The following is a 20,943-nucleotide window of genomic DNA, read 5'->3' on the forward strand; positions in this document are numbered from 1 at the left end:
GCAACAGCAAAAGAGATGCAAGAAATCTGATCTGTTCTCAGTAATCCTGTCTAAGGGCAGGCACCTAGACTGCAAGCTCCTGGCTCCGGAGTAACATTAACGTTGTACATCAGGCACTGAGCAGAACATAAACGGGGCTTACTGGTTGGGCTCTATGTCGCAACAGTGAGAGGAGCTGACACTGCACCAGGACACTGGCCAGAGCTGGGGGGAGGCAGCCCGCAAGCAGATGTAAGCAGTGGAGCTGTGGGCTGGGGGGAAACACTGGCAGCTACAATTACACTTGCTTAAGAAAACGCAGGTGTCTAGACCGGCTTGGAAAAACATCTAAAAGGCTATTCTAAAAGAACCTCTCATGTACACACATGAAATTTCTCTAGATAGCTTGTTGCAGTGCTTTACTACCATTATGGTTAGAAAACTTTTCCCTAATATCCAACCAAGCCTTCTTTTCCTACAAAAAAAAATAAGATTAAAAGAAATCAGCTACCAGGAGAAATGGAGCACACCATTCTTTTCTGGTATCTTCTGACATATCAAAAAAAGGTATGGATTTTGTTCACAGCCATTTCCACCCTCTAGTCTTCTCAAAGAATGTTGGTTTTATATACAAAGCAGGGAGGAGCTGTAAAGTACGAGAAGTATTCAGATGGAACTCTGCACTTCCAGGCTTCATCCAGCAGAGACCGGATGAGATGCATTTGGCCTCCATGGCAAACAAGGGAAGACTGGGAACCACACTTCCCTTCAAACTGAATTTTATCCAAATACTTCTGCACACTCATTTTCATATTATCCAAATACTTCTGCACACCACTAGCTGAAGCTAGCTGGTCTCAGGTAAATCACACAGCTGAAGCAAGGAAGTTAGATGGGACAAAAGAAAAACACAGCACTAATTCACCTCACTCGATTTAGTGTTTCAGTTGCCTCAAGTATGGCCAACAAGATATAGTCCACCCAACAGGAAGAGCTCACAGGCTTTCCCTCACTCTCAGCTTCCCAGAACCCTAGAGAGATGTGTGGCAACCCTTTAACATGGAAGACAGCAGTTCAAAGAAGCTCACCATTAAAACAGAGCTAACGATTTCAGTACCCACCTTCTAACCATGTCTCTGGCCCAGCAAGAAATAACGCTAGCTTCTACAGCTTTTCCGCAACAACATTTAATATGAAAGCTAACACTGGAATAATCTGTCAGCACATTCATTCTTGTGAGAATCCGAATGCCCTTACTGCCCACCCAGCTCAGCACAAGTTGAATACATGATACACCTCATAACATCAGGCCAGAAGCCTGCAGGGTTTTCTAAAACTAAGCAGAACAATACAAATGCTAAGCAAGATTGGCAGAAGGGACTCCAATTTGCCCTTTGATATTCAAACACCAAAGGAACAGAAGATTTCAATACTGGCAGCTCTGTTTGGAACCATCTGACAAACCCACTTAATAAAACCCACTGGCCTGAGGAAACGGGTTTTCTTGCAGCATTACTGCTCTCCAAAATGATGCAAAAGTACAAGAACAGAGATAGAGGATGAGTGGAGACGGCAGTTCTGAAATCTTACAAAGAGTTAATAAAAAGAACTATGCCGTCTCAGGAACCTGAGGAGCACAGTAAGTGCTACCATCGCAGGAGCACAGCCCTGGGACTTTAAATCCAAGGTAACGACTCCACTTCCCGGCCAACGAGCCACTTGCAGGATATCAATCCTGCCTACAACTGCTCCACGCAGGATGCTTCCCACTGCTCCCAGACGAGGGAAAGAGACCAAAGCCCAGTGCATGGGAGCTGTCTCTCCAGGTCACTAAGCAGCAGTTCATGGTGAAGATTTTTACCATAGCAAACACTAGAAGATACAAATGATCTTCTCACCCAGATAGGGATTCTTTCCTATTTTCGTCTTCATTTTGTTGTTGTTTTGTTTCTCCGAAATGGTTACAATTTCAGTGGCAGTGCTAACAGCAGGCCTAAAAACTACACACATTCAAGAAGCAGAAGTAAACAAATAAAGAATAAGATCTTGCTCACAAGCCAGCCCTAAAAGCTAATTCGTTGCTTCCTATTTCAGATTGGTACACGCTCACATCAGGAATGAGCTTGGCATATCGTACTTGCTGGGAAAAATAATACACACAGGGTATGTACAAGTACAAGACGCTCACTGGTACATGGATCAGTTAAAGATCTAAACCACAATGTCTCGACTAACTACATGCCTAGGTAATTACAGTAACAGTTTAAAGGAAAACAGAAATTGTTTCAATTACACATTCAACAGTAACAGGGAAGAAACAGTGTTCAGAATATTAGAAATCATTTCCAGGACAAAAAGCTCTGCCCACCTGCAAAGACGAAATGCAGGCATTTCATTTATAAAAGAATTTTGCCTGTACATACTACGTATTCTAGCAAAAATCAGGATGAATTTTCTAAGCAGAAAACCCTACCGCAGCTGCACAGACAAAAGCATATGTCTTAGCACGCACCGAGAATCACAGGCACCTCTCCCAAGGCCAATATCAAAACTGCTATGAAGACACTTTCATCTGACTGCTGGCAAGTCTTTCCCAACAGGCGCTGAGCTCTCTCTCCTGTTGTTGCACATGCATTTCAATATTCACCACCCCCTGGGCTGAACTGAATTAAGACTGAAGGAAGTTTTCTTTCCAGCAGTATGATAGAGGGACTTCTGCTGCCAACAGCAAATGTGAAATAAGAGTGCCGGGTGTGCCAAGCAGGGCACTGCTCTTCAGAGCCTTGACAGCAATGGCAGGGAATCCTGTGGGACTCTCAGAGCTACAGGCTGGGTAAAATGAATATATACACAGGACAGAACAAATCCGCAGTGTTCAATCAGTTGCTAACTTTCTGTTTCCAGAAAGCTGAATTAAAGAGGGACTCCCCGCCAGAACCACCTACCATAAAACCCATTATGAACAGACGGACTTCTGCTATGAAGTTCAGACCCTGCTCTTTAAAAGTCTGGGTAAATTTTAGATCCAAGTACCAGAAAACTGAATTATGATTTCACATGTCTGATACAATTTCTTTCCAGCCATCACACGCTGTAGCTGAAAAATATTTCCTCTTCTTTGTAAACTGCTTTGATTATGAGCACCATATAACATCTAGGGACATTTGGTGCAGCGAAAGATCTCACAGCAAGGCTACCGTTAAATCTTTGCTGAGAAACAAGGCAAGCCATCTGTTTTACATTGTCTTTGAAATAATTAACTGATTTATGCATTACCAAAGTGAAAATTAATTTTATTCTACTGTGAGAAAGTTTGGGAAAAGTGGAAGTCTTTAGTAATCTTTAGAAAGGAAAAAAAAAAAAAAGTAAAAAAGAAAAAAAGAGAAGTCAAGATTAGGCCAGACAAAGAGCCAGTTCCCACAAAAGGCATGATGGAGCTGTGCCAAATGCTTCTAAGAACAGAGCATTTTTTGGTTGTTTATTTGGAGCCAAATTTCTTATGCCTTCATTCTCTCTTTTATGGGTATTAATAAGATTTCCACATAAATCTGTCTCTACTTAGTCATCTTCACCACTGTCAGACTTCAGAGTCCTTCATGAAGAAGGATTGCCAACACAAATGTTTATGATGTCACACGAGCCGCACTATCACTCCAGCCATCACTCAGAACAAACAGTCCCAAAAGGTGAAAGGCCACTACAGTCCATGGAAAGCAAGGGATTAAAAGAGATATATATAATCTCATTAGAATTAAGAGACTCTGAAAAGAGGGGGAGAGGGGAAATGATAGTGGCAATCGACTGAATGCATTTCTTGATTTGGTGTTAACAAATGAAAAACTAGTGAGCATCTTTCTCCAATTAATACATATTCTTAAGACAGACTTCACACACTAACTGGAAATTTTACCTGTGTTTATCTGAAACTGCCTTTCTTTGATTCTTATTCTATCTATTTTACAAGCCCTTCACATTCATATCATATACAGTGACCAGAGCACATCTGTCATCGATGTATGGAAATTTCCTCCAAGGTACTAACAAATTTTTGCATTCAAACTTTTGCATTTAGAGCCACATGAAACTATCATCCCTTAAAATCTGAGGTAGCATCTCCATAGACTCAAACTCATGGATGGATCTCTCCAGCTCTGCAAACAAACGTCCACCCCCCCAAAACAAACAAACAAAACCAAAATCAAACCACCAACAACAAAGACCAGATGTTCTTGAATCTGGTTGAAGGGAAATAAGTGATGAGTTAAGGAAAAAATGTATCGCCAGACAAAACTGTAGTGTTTCTTAGGTATCAGTCACAGTCTGAAACAAATCTGAGCCACCTTTCTTAGACGTGGAAGCAGAATCAAGTGACCAATGTCCACCCTGAACTTGTTTGGCCTGTCTTCCACGAGAGAGGAAAGGGGTCTCGGATTTGCCGGGCTAGAAGATAGGGAATGATGCAGGAATAATCAGCTCATTGATGTAAACACTCCTAGCTCAAAAAGGAACATTTGACCATTCACTGCATCTCAGAAGAGTGGCACTAAGCTGTTAACTCAAAGCATGTGGGCATCGATATCACAACATTTCTCCTAAGTTTGCTTTTTATTAAATAAACACTTGGGGAAAAAACAAACAAACAAACAAAATGACCCTTACATACATCAAAGAAGTTAGATATATAAAATTTCACTAAAACCATCTGAGACTGCAAATTCAAGCATTCAAAAGATAGCATACAACATAATTATGCTTACAAACACTGATTCACTGTTTTAGATAGCAATCCATTAAGATAACAGGAAAGATAGAAAGCAACTTTCTGGGCTATCAAGTTTCTGCCTGAAGTTTTCATCTCCTTAACCTGCTATTATGAATGATTACGACAATCTGATCGTTACTTTTATCTCAGTTCTAAAAACCTTAACCAAATAAAAGACCCAGGGGCCCCTAGGCCAAGTTCTCATGAGTACACTGAATGACTGTAAAGGAAGCTGTTTTGTCACCGCTCCCACTAGCTGAGGATTTGGGCTGGGTTTTTTGAGTGCACATCAGTAAATTTTGCAATACACTGACTTCAGTTTAAAAATCAACATTTTCCTCAGCATCATGTTTCCACTTTCATTTGAGAAGAGACAATATATAACACAAATCAGAACATGAAATAAGCACACATATTTGCAGCCGCAAATTCCCTTCCATTAAGGAGCTGTACTAATTCATGGCCAAGAATTTTATCATTTTTGATCACAGATCAGTTACAGTTTCCAAAAGAACAATAAATCTACACATGACAGCATGTCCAGGCATGAACGTAGAATTTAAAATTCTGTGTTTCCAAAGTCTGCTCGAGTGGCAGATCACAGCGCAACACGTCAGGAAATCTTAAGGTTAATCTTAAGGATCTTCTTTCTTGTCTCTGTATAAAACAAAAGCAAAAGAAGATTCTAGATCCAAGGATGATGGCAGCTAAAATATCGGAATGATAAACATTGAATCTATGCCTCCACTTGCTATCCACAAGTATATACCATCCATCAACCCTGAATAAGAACATCACATGTTTTAGGACTAGATTTATACACCACAGACATCAGAAGAGTAAGCTGAAATGAAGAGTGGATAGATTTAAGAGGAAGGAGATAGACAATCTATCTTTTACTTCACTTAAAAATGTTCAAGAACTCTCCAAGAAACTTTTAGGTTTGCCATCTCTCTCTGTCTCACCACATCACAGGTATCAGAAAGCTAGGTTTAGATGTCCTAAATTTCAGTTAAGCCCCGGTGCCCAGTATTTCCTCTTAGCTGGCTCTAACTCCAAAGGGGCCTTGCCAAGAGGAAACAACAGGCTTGGATCCTCAAGCGGAATTTAAGCTGGAATATGTGCTTTAGTGCCAGCACTAAAGCTGATGCTGGCATCCCAGTCCATCTAATTGTTGCACTATTATCCCATGCTCCTCTATTACACCGCTTGACACAAACACGGCAAGCTTAGTAAGAATTCGCATTTTGTATCCTGCAACCCAGAAGCCACTTTTCAATATCAATATGGCACAGACAGTATCTCTCTGCCACTGAACAACTTTCTCAGTACAGTCTCTGTAATGAGGCACGTACAGAGCCAGTGCTGCCTGAAATAATCAAATTGTACACACCTGTTGGTATACCTGCCTGCTTCTGGGCAGTACTAAATGTGTTTGCTTCCCCACAAGTCAGAGGAAAGATGAATGCTCTGCAACTCTGAGCAGAAGTCTTTTACTGGAAAGGATAGGGCTCCCCTTCCACTCTGACCTGCCTTTTAACTTCGGAATCTCTGGCAGAGACTTCCTCGCAGCTCCGTTCCTCACAAGCATATGGGAAGTACAGCATTAAATCCTTTAATAGAAAATGTTTATTCATTTGCAGTTTTGTGTAATCAGTAGACAATTACAACTGCATTTAAGAATGGCACTTGCATATGAATTAAGCTGGTCTTAAAAAAAACCCCTCAGTAATGGCATATTAATTATGCTGCAACATTTTGCCTCATACAGAATTCAGGATCAACAGAAATGCAGCAAATTTCAGGGAACTGTGGTAATAAATAAATTTTCAGAGCTGTCTTAATAAATAACAAATACTAACTAGTCCACAGCTTCCCTGAGAATAGGTACATGGCAGCAATAACATATCCATTACACATAACAGAGTAAGTTTTACCAGCTAAAGCTCATCATCCTTATCTGTAAAAATTCGAGTCACCTATTTATTTCAATTGGTCTTATCGCACTTCTAACCAGCCAGAGCTCCACGCTGAACAAACCCCCATTTATGACCACGAGAATGACACCAGCTCAGGCTGCACAGGGACCTCATCAGCTCCTCCTGCCCAGCCAGCCCAGAGCCCCATGTCACAGCTAAAGCTAGCGGCCAGTCAGTCTAGGCATCAAAGATACCATGTAAAGCACCTATACGGCTTTGCACCTCCTGAATAGAGTTGTAGCACCAAGTTCCAGTTTGAATATTGGAACACATGCATTCGTAAGACACGAGTATTTATTTGTTGATCAAAATCACTACTCAAGTATTTACAAATAAAAGAAGAAAATTTTTGCAAAACTTGGCACACATTTGCAAGTCAAGAAAGAAAAAGGAAGATTAAAACTATAACAAATCAAAAGTCAAGCAATGGTTACAGAGGCTGGCATATTAAGAAAAATGACTGCCTGTGGAGACATCAGAAAATATTACTAAATATCTAGAAAGAACAGTGTCATATGTAACTCAGCCTGCAGACTGTGCTGTCAGAGTCTAACGAAGAATTCTATGCCTTTAGGCTACACAATACTAATCTGAGTGTGTATATACATACGTACACACTCACAGATATGGATATATAAAGATATATGTATATGTGTGTGCACACATATCTATAAAAACATGCTACAAGGTCTCAGGTCACATTTCGAGCAGCACAACCAACATTAGCTTTGAATTGCTTTCTTTAAAATAAGACAGAGAATGGTTAGCTGTTAAAAAAAAAAAAAAAGCTCTCTGCAGATTTGTGCATGGGAACACACTCTCCTCCCGCACTAATGACTGAACTGAAAGGATCAGCCTATTACCCTGGGAGGACTGAGCACTCTCAATTCCCATTGAAGTCAGTGGAGGCAGGGAGGAGATTATCGCTAATCACTACAAAAAGAACATTAGAAAAATAGCATTTTTAACAAACCTTTACTTGTACAATATAAATTTTAAAATATCACTGAAAAACCTCCAGGAGAAGTTAAAGGTATTCATTGTCTCACAAGAGTAAGATGCAGAGCTACGTCTCAGCACAAGTATTCCTGCAACAATCCCACTGACAGACTCAAACTAAAACTCCAGCCACATGTAAAATATCTTATCAGTTATCTTGCATTTATAAATGCACCCAAACACACTTAAGTTCCTTATCAACACAAAATACAGCGACTAGACCTTGTCAAGAGTAACCTGCGGTTAGGCTCACCAGTAAAACGGAAGAGAAAGGTACTCGAAAACTCTACCAGGATCCAACACTTTTTTGCCACTCACCACGCGAGTATCAGGGGAAGGATTTCAGTATTACCAATACAGAAATAGCCCTGTCTGCATTGGGGGTGGGGATATGTGGTGGAAGTGAAGCAGCATAGCCTACTCTGCAAGGAAACCCAAGCCAGATCTGTTAGCTGATGAGCTCTAACGGGCTACAATAAGAAAAAGAAAGACAGACAGGAATAAGCTCACAATAAAAGCACTTGAAACTGCATTAACAGAGGCAAGCATGGACACCATGGTTGTTCAGCCCTTTTTAATCTACACTTTTGCACAGAGGTCTGCACCTTTCTACAGCTGTCATTTCAACTGAGATTTAATACATGAACATAGACAAGGTTTCACAAGTTTTACTCTGCAAGCAACAAAAAGCTTAGGCGAGCATATCTAGATTACTGCTCATAGAGGTGGAGAAAAATTGCCTGGATGTATCTTCTCAACCCATGCATCACCCTTTCCAAGTGCCTTCATCCACTGCTGCTCAGACAGCAAACACGAATGCTCCTGAGGGTGCCTTTGCAGACTGCCACCTGAGTGCCTTCATTGCCACCACAGGGCAGACAGCCCACCACGCCGGCCTCTTCAGCGGCCCCACATTCTCATTTTAAGGTAAATTTGGGGTGTACATTTTTGCTAAGGATCAGTATTTTTATGTAACATAGGTAACAAAACATATTAACGTTCTGCCTACCCTCCATGACATTAAAGGCAAACATACATTGGTTTATTTAAAACCGTATAGCAAAAGTAAGCGCAAGAGACTAGCAGAAGTATCTGTACTCCAGTGTGAGGAACAACTTAGGTTCTGGCTGGTGCCACGGCTGCAACTCCAGCATACAAAGATGCTAGCAAGGTATCATCAACCTGCTGGGAGTGCAGTAATTCAAAAAACAGTTAACCTTCGGCATTCAGACGCTCAATTCTTACCCCTTCTGGAATTAATTTCAGACAAATTTACATACTTGCTTATGGACAAATTTACACAAACATCAGTCAGAAGGATACTGCTCAGAACAAGTAATGTTCAGTTTTGAGGTTTAGTAATAATTCTTCTCCTACATTATTATCATTTACACAAAGAAAACCAGTCTGCAAGCTTATTCAAAGAATCAAGAAGCTTCTTTAAAACAAAAAATAAATCCAACAACCATCGGTGACTTGATCCTCAAAGCACAGCAAGTGATACGGCTTTCCAGCAGACATCATCATATTTCACACAGCTTTTAATGAAGCTGAGGTAATTCTAAAAGGACCGACCAGTCTAAGAGGAATGGTTGCTTTTTAAACAGTCACGAAGGTCTGTCTCGGGAGTTCAGCAACCATCAGAAAAGCATCCTGAGTATATCTGAAAGGCATCACTCCTACAGAGTTAGGCAGACAAAAATCCCATTAAAAACGTTTAATGATGGAGAATATAATTTTACTGTATTTTAAAATTCAAAGCATAAATTCTTACTACAAAACAAAGCCAACTTAAGCAATGTACAAAATACAAAATGCAAGTAAGTCACTTTAACCCCGCATGTTTCACTGGCGGGTTAGGGGTGTTAGACAAGGAGGCCTCAGCTACGCTCTGAGCTATTTCTGATATGTGGAGGTTTCGTATTTTTCCAGCCTTATGCAGGAGAAGGAGAGCCTTTAGCTGTACCAATGCTCATAAATATCTTCTCCCTAATTGTTTTCAGTAGTTAATTGCAGTAAAAATAGGAACACGGTCATGCAGCGATAGGTCCTGGTCAGTGGACGCTTCAGATAAAACAGTGAGGTCACTAAAGCATACCACAACAGAGTAACCAACTGGGAATTTCTTCCTAACTCGTATCAGATTAAAAAAAATAAAGCCAGTTTTTCTAATCCTCAACCTACTTGACATAACAAACCTCTAAACTTCAATAAATAATAAATACAAATGTCTATGGATTTTAGAAATAGCTCCACTTATACCTTGTGACACACATGTTCTACTATCAGCGTGTATTTCTATCTCACACATCCAGACTTCTTCCTAGCAGTTTAAAACTAAAGGGTTGGGGTTTGGGGGGGGAGTGGTTTTGTCTTCCCCCCTCCTCCCCCCCCCCCCCCCCCCCCCCCAAATTCCCTTCTCTTCTTCCATTTTTAGGAAAATAACCTATTCCTGACTCCTCAGTCAGGTCTACTTTTGTATATCTTTCCCGTTTCTTCTTAGATGATGATCAGAGGTTTGGGCTATCTGTAGACCCCAACCCCTCATTCTGGCTGACAAAAACTCACTAGAGCACTCCATACCAGGACTTCGTGAATCTAATTTGGCTATAACACTTCAGACACAGAGACTTTTTCGGTGACCAGCACTGCCAGCTGACACAGTGTCTTTTTCCTGACAGATTCCAATATTAACAATGTAATTTCACCAGCCAAACTCTTCTAGCCGATACCCATCCTGCGCTGTATATTCTACCTTTTGTTCAGCAACCCTTAAGGCGGCATTAGGAAACCACCCACCTGCCTCCTGTGTTCAACAGGAACGAAGAACCATTTGCCTCATCAGCACATTCTGCTACTGCGCCCTTCTTGGGGCATTTCCCATTTTATTTACAAATAGTTATATGCGTGACTAGAGTCATGAGGTTCCACAATACATAAAGCAATGGTGACTTAGTCTATTTTTCCGGATTCTCGACAGATCCGGAGGCGGCTTCTTCTTTGTACCGCCATCTCCAGTTATGCTCATAATTGGCATTTCGAAGGCCAAAGCCTACTACCGCTCTGCTTCCAACTGGGTTTTTGTCAGCACCCCCCAAAAGAGCTCGGCTTAGAGAGGCGAAGTCTTCTTTCAGGGCAGGTTCGTTGACCTGCCCCAACCCCAGGGCGCTCACCCAGGTGTCCCACCGAAGGCAGAACCTTCCAGCCGCCCTCCTCGGCCCCGAGGCACCGAAGCGAAGGGCTGGGACAAGCCAGAAGCGCAACCAGAAGCGCAGCGGATAGACAGGAAAACGTGAAAAAAAAAAAAAAAAAAATAGGATTCAAAGAAGAGAAAGGCTCAGTTAAGTACCACGGACAGATTTTGTTTATTGAGTGCCGGCGCAGAACAGGGGCTCTCGTGCCCTCTAGGGGTCCGGCCCCGCCACCGCCGGCCCCGCCCTCGGCCCCGGCCCCGCCCCCCGGCCCCGCCCCGGGGCTGCGCGCACCCACCCGCGGTTTGGGGAGGGGGGCGCGGATGCCCAGCGCTGCCGTAGCACAATAGGAGTAATGATAAGAATAAATAACGAGAGGCTTGTAACAATCCCATACGCCCACACCGAGGGAGAAGCAAAGCAGCTCGAGCTCTGCGTTACAAAAAGTAAAAGCTTGATCAAGGGGTGCAGCAGTTCTTCCTCTCCCAACCTCGCTTCACCTCCAAAAACACGTCAGAAAGAAAAGCACTGATGTTCCCCACAAGGTGAAACGTGGACACACATCACATTTTATGTCTTTTTTTTTTTTTTTTTTCCCCCTGCTATTTCTCAAATCATTACCCCTGATGCTACCAGGGTACTTGCAGCAGGGCTTGGAGCAAACCAAGTTAAAAAACAAACAAACAAACAAACCCCCCCCAAAAAGCCAAAAAAACCCAAAAACCCCAAAAAACCAAACCAACCAAGCAAAAACCTGAAAAACTACATAGTCCAAAGGAGAGGCATTTATTTCTGAGTGACACGCTGACTAACACAGAAGAGACTCTGAGGAAAGGGTTTGGTAATTCATCGAGAAACTTTTTCAAAACTACCCAGAGAAGAAAAAATGCACACAAAGAAAAACCTGACTTCCACTTTGTTATCCAAACTTTTACATTTATTTCCTTATCTGTCAAGCGGTATGCTACAAGCTGTACATCTCCCATTAGATTACCTATGTAAATCACAGCAACTCAAGCCTTAATTACAGCTTTTTATTCTCAGACCATTTAGGATGCAGTCAGCTCTACCCCCATTTTGAGCCCTGTGGTTTGCAAGCACCAGAACCCAGCAACCTTTCCACTTCCAAGCTGGGATCATTTTTTTTATATTACTTTTTAAAGAAAAAAAACCCCAAGCAATATTCCTTCAACTTGCAAAATACAGCTACGTCTCAGTCTCTTGCAAAAAAGAGTTGGAACGTAAGCACACTAACAGCAGATTAGGACAAATTCATACAAATGTCACAGTTAACGTCCAAAACATCATGTGTCACTGTTTTTCCCCTCCAGCCCCCAACAAGCTTCTCAAAACACATTTCATACACAGGATCACTGTTCTGGCTGTTTATTTAATTAACATGACAACCCAGCGTACACAGGATTTCTTTCAGTTCCCCAGCTTTGCATTTTCACACTTCAGGCAGAAAGAGCAGAAAGTCACTACTGTATTTTACTTTTTTTGCCAATATGCCATAATATACATGTCTTGATTTAACCGATTGACAAAAATAGATTCTAAACCAATCGTGAGAGTTTCAGCAGCAGTTTTTACATTTTTGTGAAGTTGAAAGAAAAAGGGGGGGGGGGTGGAAAACCCCTAAGTAGAGCGGGTTTGCGTCAATGAAGCCATGCAAAAGAAAATAAAGTATTACATCTGGAATCCCTGGGTGATTTTTCCTGGAGCCTTACTTAAATATTTTACACGGTTGTGTTTCAGCAAGTCACCAGATGACATAACTCCTCAGTATTCCTCGGTTTCTAGTGACCTAAATGCTAATGCCAGTAAACCTTATCAGAGTAATTACAGCTCAATAAAGCTTATTAGCAGAAGGAGGTATATGGTATATAACTCCGCATCTCTAATAGGAGACCATAACTTCTGACATACATGAAGTTCAATATCTAAATTTAGTTGCCTTCTCCTCTGTGAAATTTTAAATCTCTGTATGTCGCACTCTGATCTCTCCTGTTTTCAGGACAGAGGGCAGGATAAGTAATATTAAAAATCAGTTATAACATAAGGGACGTCTGTCCTTTTTTTAGGGCAGAATGATAGAGAACCAGGAAAGAGGGGGGGAGGCAACATATTCCTGCCACTGACAAAGCTCTCACTGTCAAACAATGAGAAGAACAGATAAAGCCTTAATTTTCCCTTGAAAAAAAACCAACAAATACATTTCTTTCCCTCCTCCATTTCTTAGATCTTATCGCTGAAGAGATATCTTTGACCATGTGAACTGTTACAGTATTGTCTTCTCAACTGTGCAGACAGGCAGCGATAACGACAGTCCCAGCTCACAACTTTCCCAGGCTACAGACTGGGAACAGGCAGAGTCACCATCCAGAACCCCATGAAAAATGGCCAAATTGAGCAAAACCCCCTCCGCAGCCTCTGGAGGAAGACAGAGGAGTCTGGCACCAAGGCTACTTATCTGAAAAAATAACTTTTTAAAAGGAGAAACAGGCAGGGAAAGATGTGGCAGCACAAACCAGCTACCAAGTCTCAAACCAATTAAGTGACAGCCCCTCAGATGTCCCTCAGCGAGGCAAACAGCTTTCTACTTCTCCCACCGCTCAGAAGGAGGAAAAGAGCAAAGAGAAAGAAGGAAAGAAAGCGGGTAGAAAACCTCTCTTCCCCAGGAGCCAGAGGACACGGGTGGGAGTTCGCACATGGAGCTGCTGGCCTGGCAGCTGGAGACGTCGGGGCTGCGGGAGAAACTCCTCCGTCCTGGTGCTGCCTCCTGCACGGATCGGGGCTGTTCTGCGGGGCAGGACACGGCACCTCGCTAGTGCCTTCTCCTTCGGGGCTGTGTCACCCACTGCTTTGGGAACTAGAAAGTACTCCAAACCCTGATGCGTGCTGTACCTGTGACAGCGTTCTGACTAAGGAAAAAAGAAATGGAAAAAAGGCTGAGCAAATTGAACTACTTGCAGCAGCTGCTCTAGCTCATTTAACACACACTTGTAATGAATCCAAGTTAACTGAAAGCTTCCCATTCCCCCCAAACAAAACAAACAAGAAGCAAGGCTTAAAAGAAAAATGGGGAGTCTTTGGCATAGTTTAAAATTGTCCAGCGCTACTATCTCCTGTGGAGTATTTTACCCACCAAGGCGAAATCATTCCTTTGGACTGTTGTATGTCAAGATTAACACAGAGGCACAAGCTCCGAAACACACGGGCCTGTACATATATTTCAGTGGGAAACACCATGACATAGAACCCGTTTCTGCCCTGTCCCCCACCTCCCTACCTCCTCTTCACACTTTTAGGAAACACTAAAATGTTTAAAGTGAAGAAGAAACTCCTAAAGTCATCATCTTGGTGGTACTTGCGCATTTACCACCAAAAAAAAAAAAAAAAAAAAAAAAATTTTTTTTTTTTTTCCATTCATTCACTGTCTTATCCATCCATTCACAATTTCTCTCCGCAGCCTCTCTCAAATCTGGGTGAGCTAGCCCTCAAGGAGGTGAGCATCCTCAGCCGGCATTGATGAAATCAGAGGGAGACAACACTCAGCTGGAAGCAGGATCAGGCTATTACAAAGCGCACATTTCTCAATGAGATCTACACACATGCCAAACTGGAAGCTTTTAATCCAAAGAATTTGCCAAAGTTGACAAAGAGAGAGACGTATACAAAGATCGACCACAAAAAACAGAATTAAACGAGAAACTAGTAAAGAGCACTTTTAGCACCAAAAGAAACTGGTTTGATTTTTGATTGGGGGGGGTGCGTGGTGGTGTTAATGAAATGGTTTTTCTTTTGAAATTCTTTTGGGAAATTATTAGCAACTAAGACAAGATGTTTCTGCAGAAGGAGTAATTTAGTGACCTATGCATTTCCAGCCACTCCTACTAGCAGCTTACACAGAAGTATACATATAATTTTAAATATACTAATACCTCTATCTGTGATATTAGTTTGCAGTTCCTGGTACTGTCCTTTGTATCACAAGGCTACATAGATTCAATTCAGTATTCCAGCAGGGAAAAATTAGATAACTGAGATGTGTGTGACTAAAAAAAAATAAATTCAGAAACTCTGACTTTTGTAGAATCTCGTATCACAAAGAGGCAGATAGGGAAGGAATCACACTGGAAAAGTAAAAGCTTAATTAAGTGCTCAGTGATAGGAAAGATTACACAAGAGGCAATGGGAAACATATCTAAAACTTCACCTAATGCTACTCACCAAATGAAAGCCTTTATTTCAAAGCAATAAAGTAGATCCATTTCCTGATGAAAATTATTGGCAGCTCCCAGACGTATTAACAAGGTATCTTTCGGACCAGAAACATTCAGGGTATGTTTTTTAAAAACGGGGTAAGGGAAGGCCTGGTTTTGTTTATAAAGCCCTCACCTCTATTTTTAACATGTTATATTTAAAAACTTCCCAAAAGAGAAACATTTACCTATGGTTTCTTTAAGTCTATGGGGAGCTGATTTTTGCTATAAACACAAACTTTGTTTGCTATAAAAGAGTCCCACTTCTCCCAGCATTTCTTCAAGGTCCTTAAAGAGCTTTGTTTCAGTTCTTCCATTTTTCTATCTTGCTAACATTTATTTAAGAGGACAGATTTTAGGGAGGGAAGTTCACATACACACAGCCACATTGTGCTTAAAAAAAAAAACCAAAAACAAACAAAAACAAAAAAAGACAAAAAGCCTCCCCAAACTCAAAAGTAGTCATCCATTTCTAATCACGCAGTGACGCAAGCAATACCAGATCTCGCTATTGATTAATAGTGAGTGAGAACAAAAGAAAGAGAAATTTGCCAAAATCCTGCAGCGGGTAAACTGTACAGTGGCCAGCTAACTCCAGTCCAGCTCCGCAGCCTGGGAGCAGGAATTGCTTGGGGCAAAGCTGACCACTGTCCCCAGGTAGCACATCATTTCGCGGGGGAAGAAATCTACCTTGTTATCCAACACCAGTTTAACATCCTGGTATACGCAGACGATCTGAATTCCCTCCGTAAGAAAAGAGGACGTGATCACAAACTAGTGAGCTCTGTCTCCAAATGATTACATTTAGAGATGCCAACTAACAAGCTGCTTTTGTTTGAAGTGTGAGAGTGAGTGGAAATATGTTTTAAACCTTACAAGTTATTATTGTAAGAAACCATGAGAAATGCCTAGCATCATCAAGTAAGTATAAACAGTTTCAATTTCTCGCCTTAGATATTGTATTTACAGATAATTCTTACACCCTCCTCTCTCTCTCAGTTCCTGCTGAAGTCAGAACTGGATCAGCTTCCCACTTTTTCACACTGTATTTGCCTGGACACTGTGGTAAATATTTATTTTATCTAAACGAAAATGTTAAGTAAGTACATTTGTTGTAAAATAAGCCTCGAGTATATAAGGTTGTCAGGCCCTCTTCTACAAAATGTCACAACCAACCACAAAGGGATGTCATCAAACCATTTCCAGAAACAAACTAGTCACCCACACCATATGGTTAGATGCCATTACTTGGAAAATACTTAGGTGCTTATCCAGCAAGCAACCTGAAAGAAAACCTTCGCTGCATGGCAATATGCTTCAGTTGACCTCAGTGCACAGAGTAGTTTTCAATACTAATTGAAAAAGAAAGCTTAACACCATTTGCCACTTATTTCCCCCCAGGTTTCCCTTTCCACTGCTCAGCAAGGGTTGCGCTGACTTTCAGTACACTGTTACACTCGACCCATCCAACGATTCTTTTGTGGGGCAATCTCAACTCTCAAAAAAATTGAGAAAACACTTTGAGCGCAGAACTAAGCCGACCTTGTGTCCATGGCAGGATTCTATAGAGCTGTGCAGTAAAGATAATGGTGTTTGCTTCTTTTTTTTTTTTTTTTTCTTTTTCTTTTGAGGTGTGTATTTAAAAGAACGCATCGCTGGTAACAGAGTAAGTTATCGCTCATCCATTCAAATCACGGCCTCTTAAAGGAAGCAAAGCTGAGATAAATCGCGTGTGCCTCGTACCGGATCCCACAACCATAGCAGAGCGGGAACTATTGATTACACGCACAGGAACAGCCTTGGGGAGGCAAAGTGCAAAGAGGAGCACCGCGCTGTGCGGGCCGGCCTCAGAGGACACGCCATCACCCTGATAAGGGACTTCTCCCGCCGAGGACAAGCTGCGTGGCTCGCTCACACACACACACACCCCCCTCCCCCGTTTAAAGCTTAAAGCAAGTTTAATAGGGCTAAGCTACCTTTCCAGGTAGCCGGTAAGTGATGCTGGGAAACCCGAGGGCCGTGCCGAGGGCAGGTTCCCACCAGCTCCGAGAGCCAAGCGGGTACCATCCGCCCCAACCTTCCGCCAGGCTTAAGAAAAGCAAGCGCCGGGGACGGCTGTGAAAGAAAAGACAACCCCGAGCCCCCTCTGCCCGGCGCCCGCAGCCGGGCCAAGTCAGGCTGGGTCCGGAGAGCCCCGCTCCCCCCCCGGCCCCGGCCCCGGCCCCGTCCCGGGGCGGCCGCCCGGGGCTCTCCGCGCCGCGGGGCGCCGGGGAGAGCCCGCACCGTGCTCGGCTCCTCCAGCGGGGAGGGCACAGCTTCCCCGCGCCTCCGGCAAAGTTTGGGACCCGCGTGTCGCGCCCCCCCCCCCCCCCCCCCCCCAGCCCCTGCCCTACCTGCTCCCGGGGGATGCAGGGCAGCGAGGTCCGCCGGTGGGTCTTGCTGCCGCCGCCGCCGCCCGACATCTCGGGGGAGATCATGGAGCTGGACCGCCGCCGCCGCCTGAGCACCGGGGCTTCGTCCGCGGCCGGGGGGGCGGCGGGAGGCTCCGTCGGCGGGGCGGCCCGCCGCGGGGGCCAGAGCCGGTCAGCGCAGCCGGCCAGGAGGATGCCCAGCAGCCCCAGCAGGTAGGCCAGGTAGGGCCGCCAGGACGCCGGGACCTTCTCCAAGGCGACGAGGGACGTGGTCCTGGCCGCGCTAGTCACGGCGAGCATGAGGACGCCCTGCCTCAGCTTCAGCACCAGCCATGTCACGGCGGCCAGGCAGCTCAGCACCACCCCCGTGGCGGCGAGGGAGAGCAAGTGATCCTCCTCCCCCGCCGCCAGCGCCGTCTGCGCCACCGCTTCCCCCCCGCAGCAGGCGGCCAGCAGCAGCGCCGCCGTCCGCGGCCGCACGCCGCCGCGCAGCAGGTAGCGGCCCGCGCCGAAGAAGGCGCCGGCCAGGCCCAGAGGCACGGCGCCGGGGGGCACCCAGCCCCAGCCCCAGCCCCGCGGCCCCTCCGCCGCCAGCTCCCGGCCGCGCTCCCCCCGCACCAGCCTCACCACCAGGGCCAGCAGCACGGAGAGGGAGCCGGCGCACAGCGCCGAGGAAAGTTTCCGCCGGCGCCAGGTCTCCCGCGGCGGCGGCAGCGCGGCCCGGGAGCCCGGCCCCGGCCCCCCTCCCTCCGCCGCCGCCGCCCCCCCTCCGCCGCCGCCGCCGCCCCGCGGGGTGCCGAGCTGCCGCCCCGCCGGCGGGCAGCGCCCGCTGCAGCCCGGGCTCCGCGCCTCGCCGCCGGCCATGGCCTCGACGGGCCCCCGCCCCGCGCCCCGCGGGGCCCCCGCCCCGGGGCTTATTCGCAGCCGGGCAGGGGCCGGGAGCGACCCCTCCGGCGGCGGTCAGCGGCGGGCGGCCGGGGAGGGGGGGCGGCGGGCCGGGGGCGCTCCCCGCCGCAGCGCCGGCATTTCCTGCGGAGCGCGGGGCTCGCCCCCCGCTCGCCCCCTCCCCGAGCGCCCAGCGCCGCGCATGAAGGGCTGGGGAGCGGCTCAGCCCCCCCCCCCCCCTGCGCGACCACCCCGGGACGGGGGGGGCGCAAATTCAAGGTTTTTCAAAAAGTGCAAGAGAGGGAGAGACGCGGGGAAATCCTAACCGGTGGAAGATAAAGGGAGGGGGGGCGGGGGGGAGAGGCAGATGTACCACATCAGAAGTGCTGCTTAATTTCTAGGCCATCATTTCCCTCCCAGGCGGCTCCCGGCGGAGGGAGGGGGCGGCGCTGCCCGCCGGAGGGTCCGCGCCCGGCCCGCCGGCGTCCCGGCCGTGCGCCCGTGGTCGCGGGGAAAGAGAAATAACAACAACAACGAAAAGCCCAGGAAAAAAAATCGCAAATAAAAGGCCAGCGGAGCCGGGGGCAGAAGTTGCGAAGTCCTGCCGGGAGGGCGAGAAAAAGAGAGAGAGCCGCGGGAGGGACTTGAAGGGAGGCTGCTTGGGAAGAGGGGAAGAGAAAAAGAGGAAGAGAGCGAAGGAAAAGCGTTTCCCTCCCGAACGCTGCTGGGATGGTCCTTGAGTTTTGCACGGAAAAAAACAAGTGATGAGAGTTCCCCCCCAGCCGGGAGAGGCGGCTGCCAAAAGCCCAGAAGCAGACCCGGACCCGAACAGAACAACAAACCGAAAAGGAGCGGGGAGGGGGGGGTGTATTGGAGACGGTAACGAAGCAGGAGGCTGCCGACCATGGCGGGGGGGGGGGGGGGGGGGGGGGGGCCGTTTTCAAAACTGCCGGGCAGACTGCGGGGGAAGGGCTGCGCCGGCCCTGCCCGCCCCCGGCGCAGAGCGGCGGGAGGAGGCTCCGCACTCCGCCCCGGGGAGGGGGGCACCGCCGCCGCCGCCGCTCCGCCCGGGGCCGGGGCGCGCCCCGCGCCCCCCCACCCCCGCTGCCGCCCCGCAGGAGCCGGCGGTGCCAGCCGGGCGGCGGAGCTCCCTGCCACCGGGCGGCCAAGGCATAAATCCGCCTGTCAGGGAGGGGGCAATTACGGGGCCGTAAAAAAGTCAGCGAGATGGATGGTTATGAAGGATGACTACTATTTTTGCTGTTGTTTTAATGGGAAGCCCGAAGTGGCATCGCGAAGCCAGCGGGCTACGGTCCTCGGAGGCGTTGTACGAGTTTCCGGGCTGTGGCTCCATCCGACCCGCACCGTTTCCTCGCTCCAAACCTGCCTGACCCCCGGGCGCGGGGCTCCGGGGGGCTGCGGAGTCCCAGGTAGGGGCTGACCCCGGCCCGGAGCCCCGGGCTGCCCAAAACTGCGCTTTGCACGAGTGGAATCAGGTGCAGGCTGAAAGCCCGTGCGAGAGCAGGGCCTTATTCTTAAAGCCCCAGGTCCCACCCAAGGGCACGGAGTAATGTGTTTAGCACATAATAACACAAACCACAGAAAAATCCAATCACCAGCTGCGAAGTTACAGAACATTAAGAGTCAGGAAACGAACAGATTAGAAACCAGAGTTTCCCAGCCCTCTTCCCCCACGCACACCCACAAATCACTGATTTCAGACAGATTTATAGCCTTTACTTATTTATTGGTGCATCTATCTGGATATCGTGCCCGTCATCCAGGATCTGAGTATCTGCAGTGGTAGCGTTAGTGAAGCATGGCTTGGATTTTTACTAGAAATGGGTCATAAAAACTGAGTGTGTTTTTAAATAATAGTTTTCCAGCTTAACTATTATGGAATACGGATTTATTAGTCATTTTTATGTTTTAAGCTTGGTTTGAAAACAACCTAGATATTGTTAGCAGAATTTGGCTCTGAGGAATGGAAAGCCTCTGGTTTTTTTAAAGGTTAAGGGTCCAGATTAAGAACAGCTGGAAAGGTTTACAGTTTATTCTGGTGAGACAGCAATCAGCAGGTAGCCATACGCACCTAGAAAAACATAGCTGGGTTCCATCTACCCCAACCGGCAACATCCCAGAGGCAGAATTAGGGCCCAGATAGTAACAATTGGATGAATCCTGACTCCTTTTCAGCTTTTTATAAGTAAGAGGCATCTCTTCTTTGATATTTTTAAGTCTAGATGCATCAAAACAGAGTGCAATTAAATTGATCTTGCAATACTGGATGACAACACGTGCAACAGTTGCAGTTCAGATAGAGCAGACCTTTGACCTAATCCCTCCTACCGAGTAGCATTCACTTACATCTTAATTGATCTCCACTTTGGTACTTTACAATTAGATTTACTGAAATCAGAAATGTCAACACTTTAAATACAGTCATAAAAATAAATAAATAAATAAATAAAA

At 45.9% G+C, this 20,943-nt stretch overlaps 1 protein-coding gene across 1 annotated transcript in view; it reads right to left on the bottom strand.

Annotated features, from left to right (window-relative positions):
- Positions 1-17,989, bottom strand: part of PDE3A (phosphodiesterase 3A) — a 258,350-nt gene extending 240,361 nt beyond the window's left edge. The window contains exon 1 of the mRNA XM_049822290.1: positions 17,569-17,989. Coding sequence (XP_049678247.1) covers positions 17,569-17,886 — 318 coding nt within the window. The 5' untranslated portion in view covers positions 17,887-17,989. The remainder of the gene's footprint in view (positions 1-17,568) is intronic.
- Between the last annotated feature and the right edge of the window lie 2,954 nt (positions 17,990-20,943).

Source organism: Accipiter gentilis, chromosome 18, assembly GCF_929443795.1.
Source record: "Accipiter gentilis chromosome 18, bAccGen1.1, whole genome shotgun sequence".
Taxonomy (NCBI): domain Eukaryota; kingdom Metazoa; phylum Chordata; class Aves; order Accipitriformes; family Accipitridae; genus Astur; species Astur gentilis.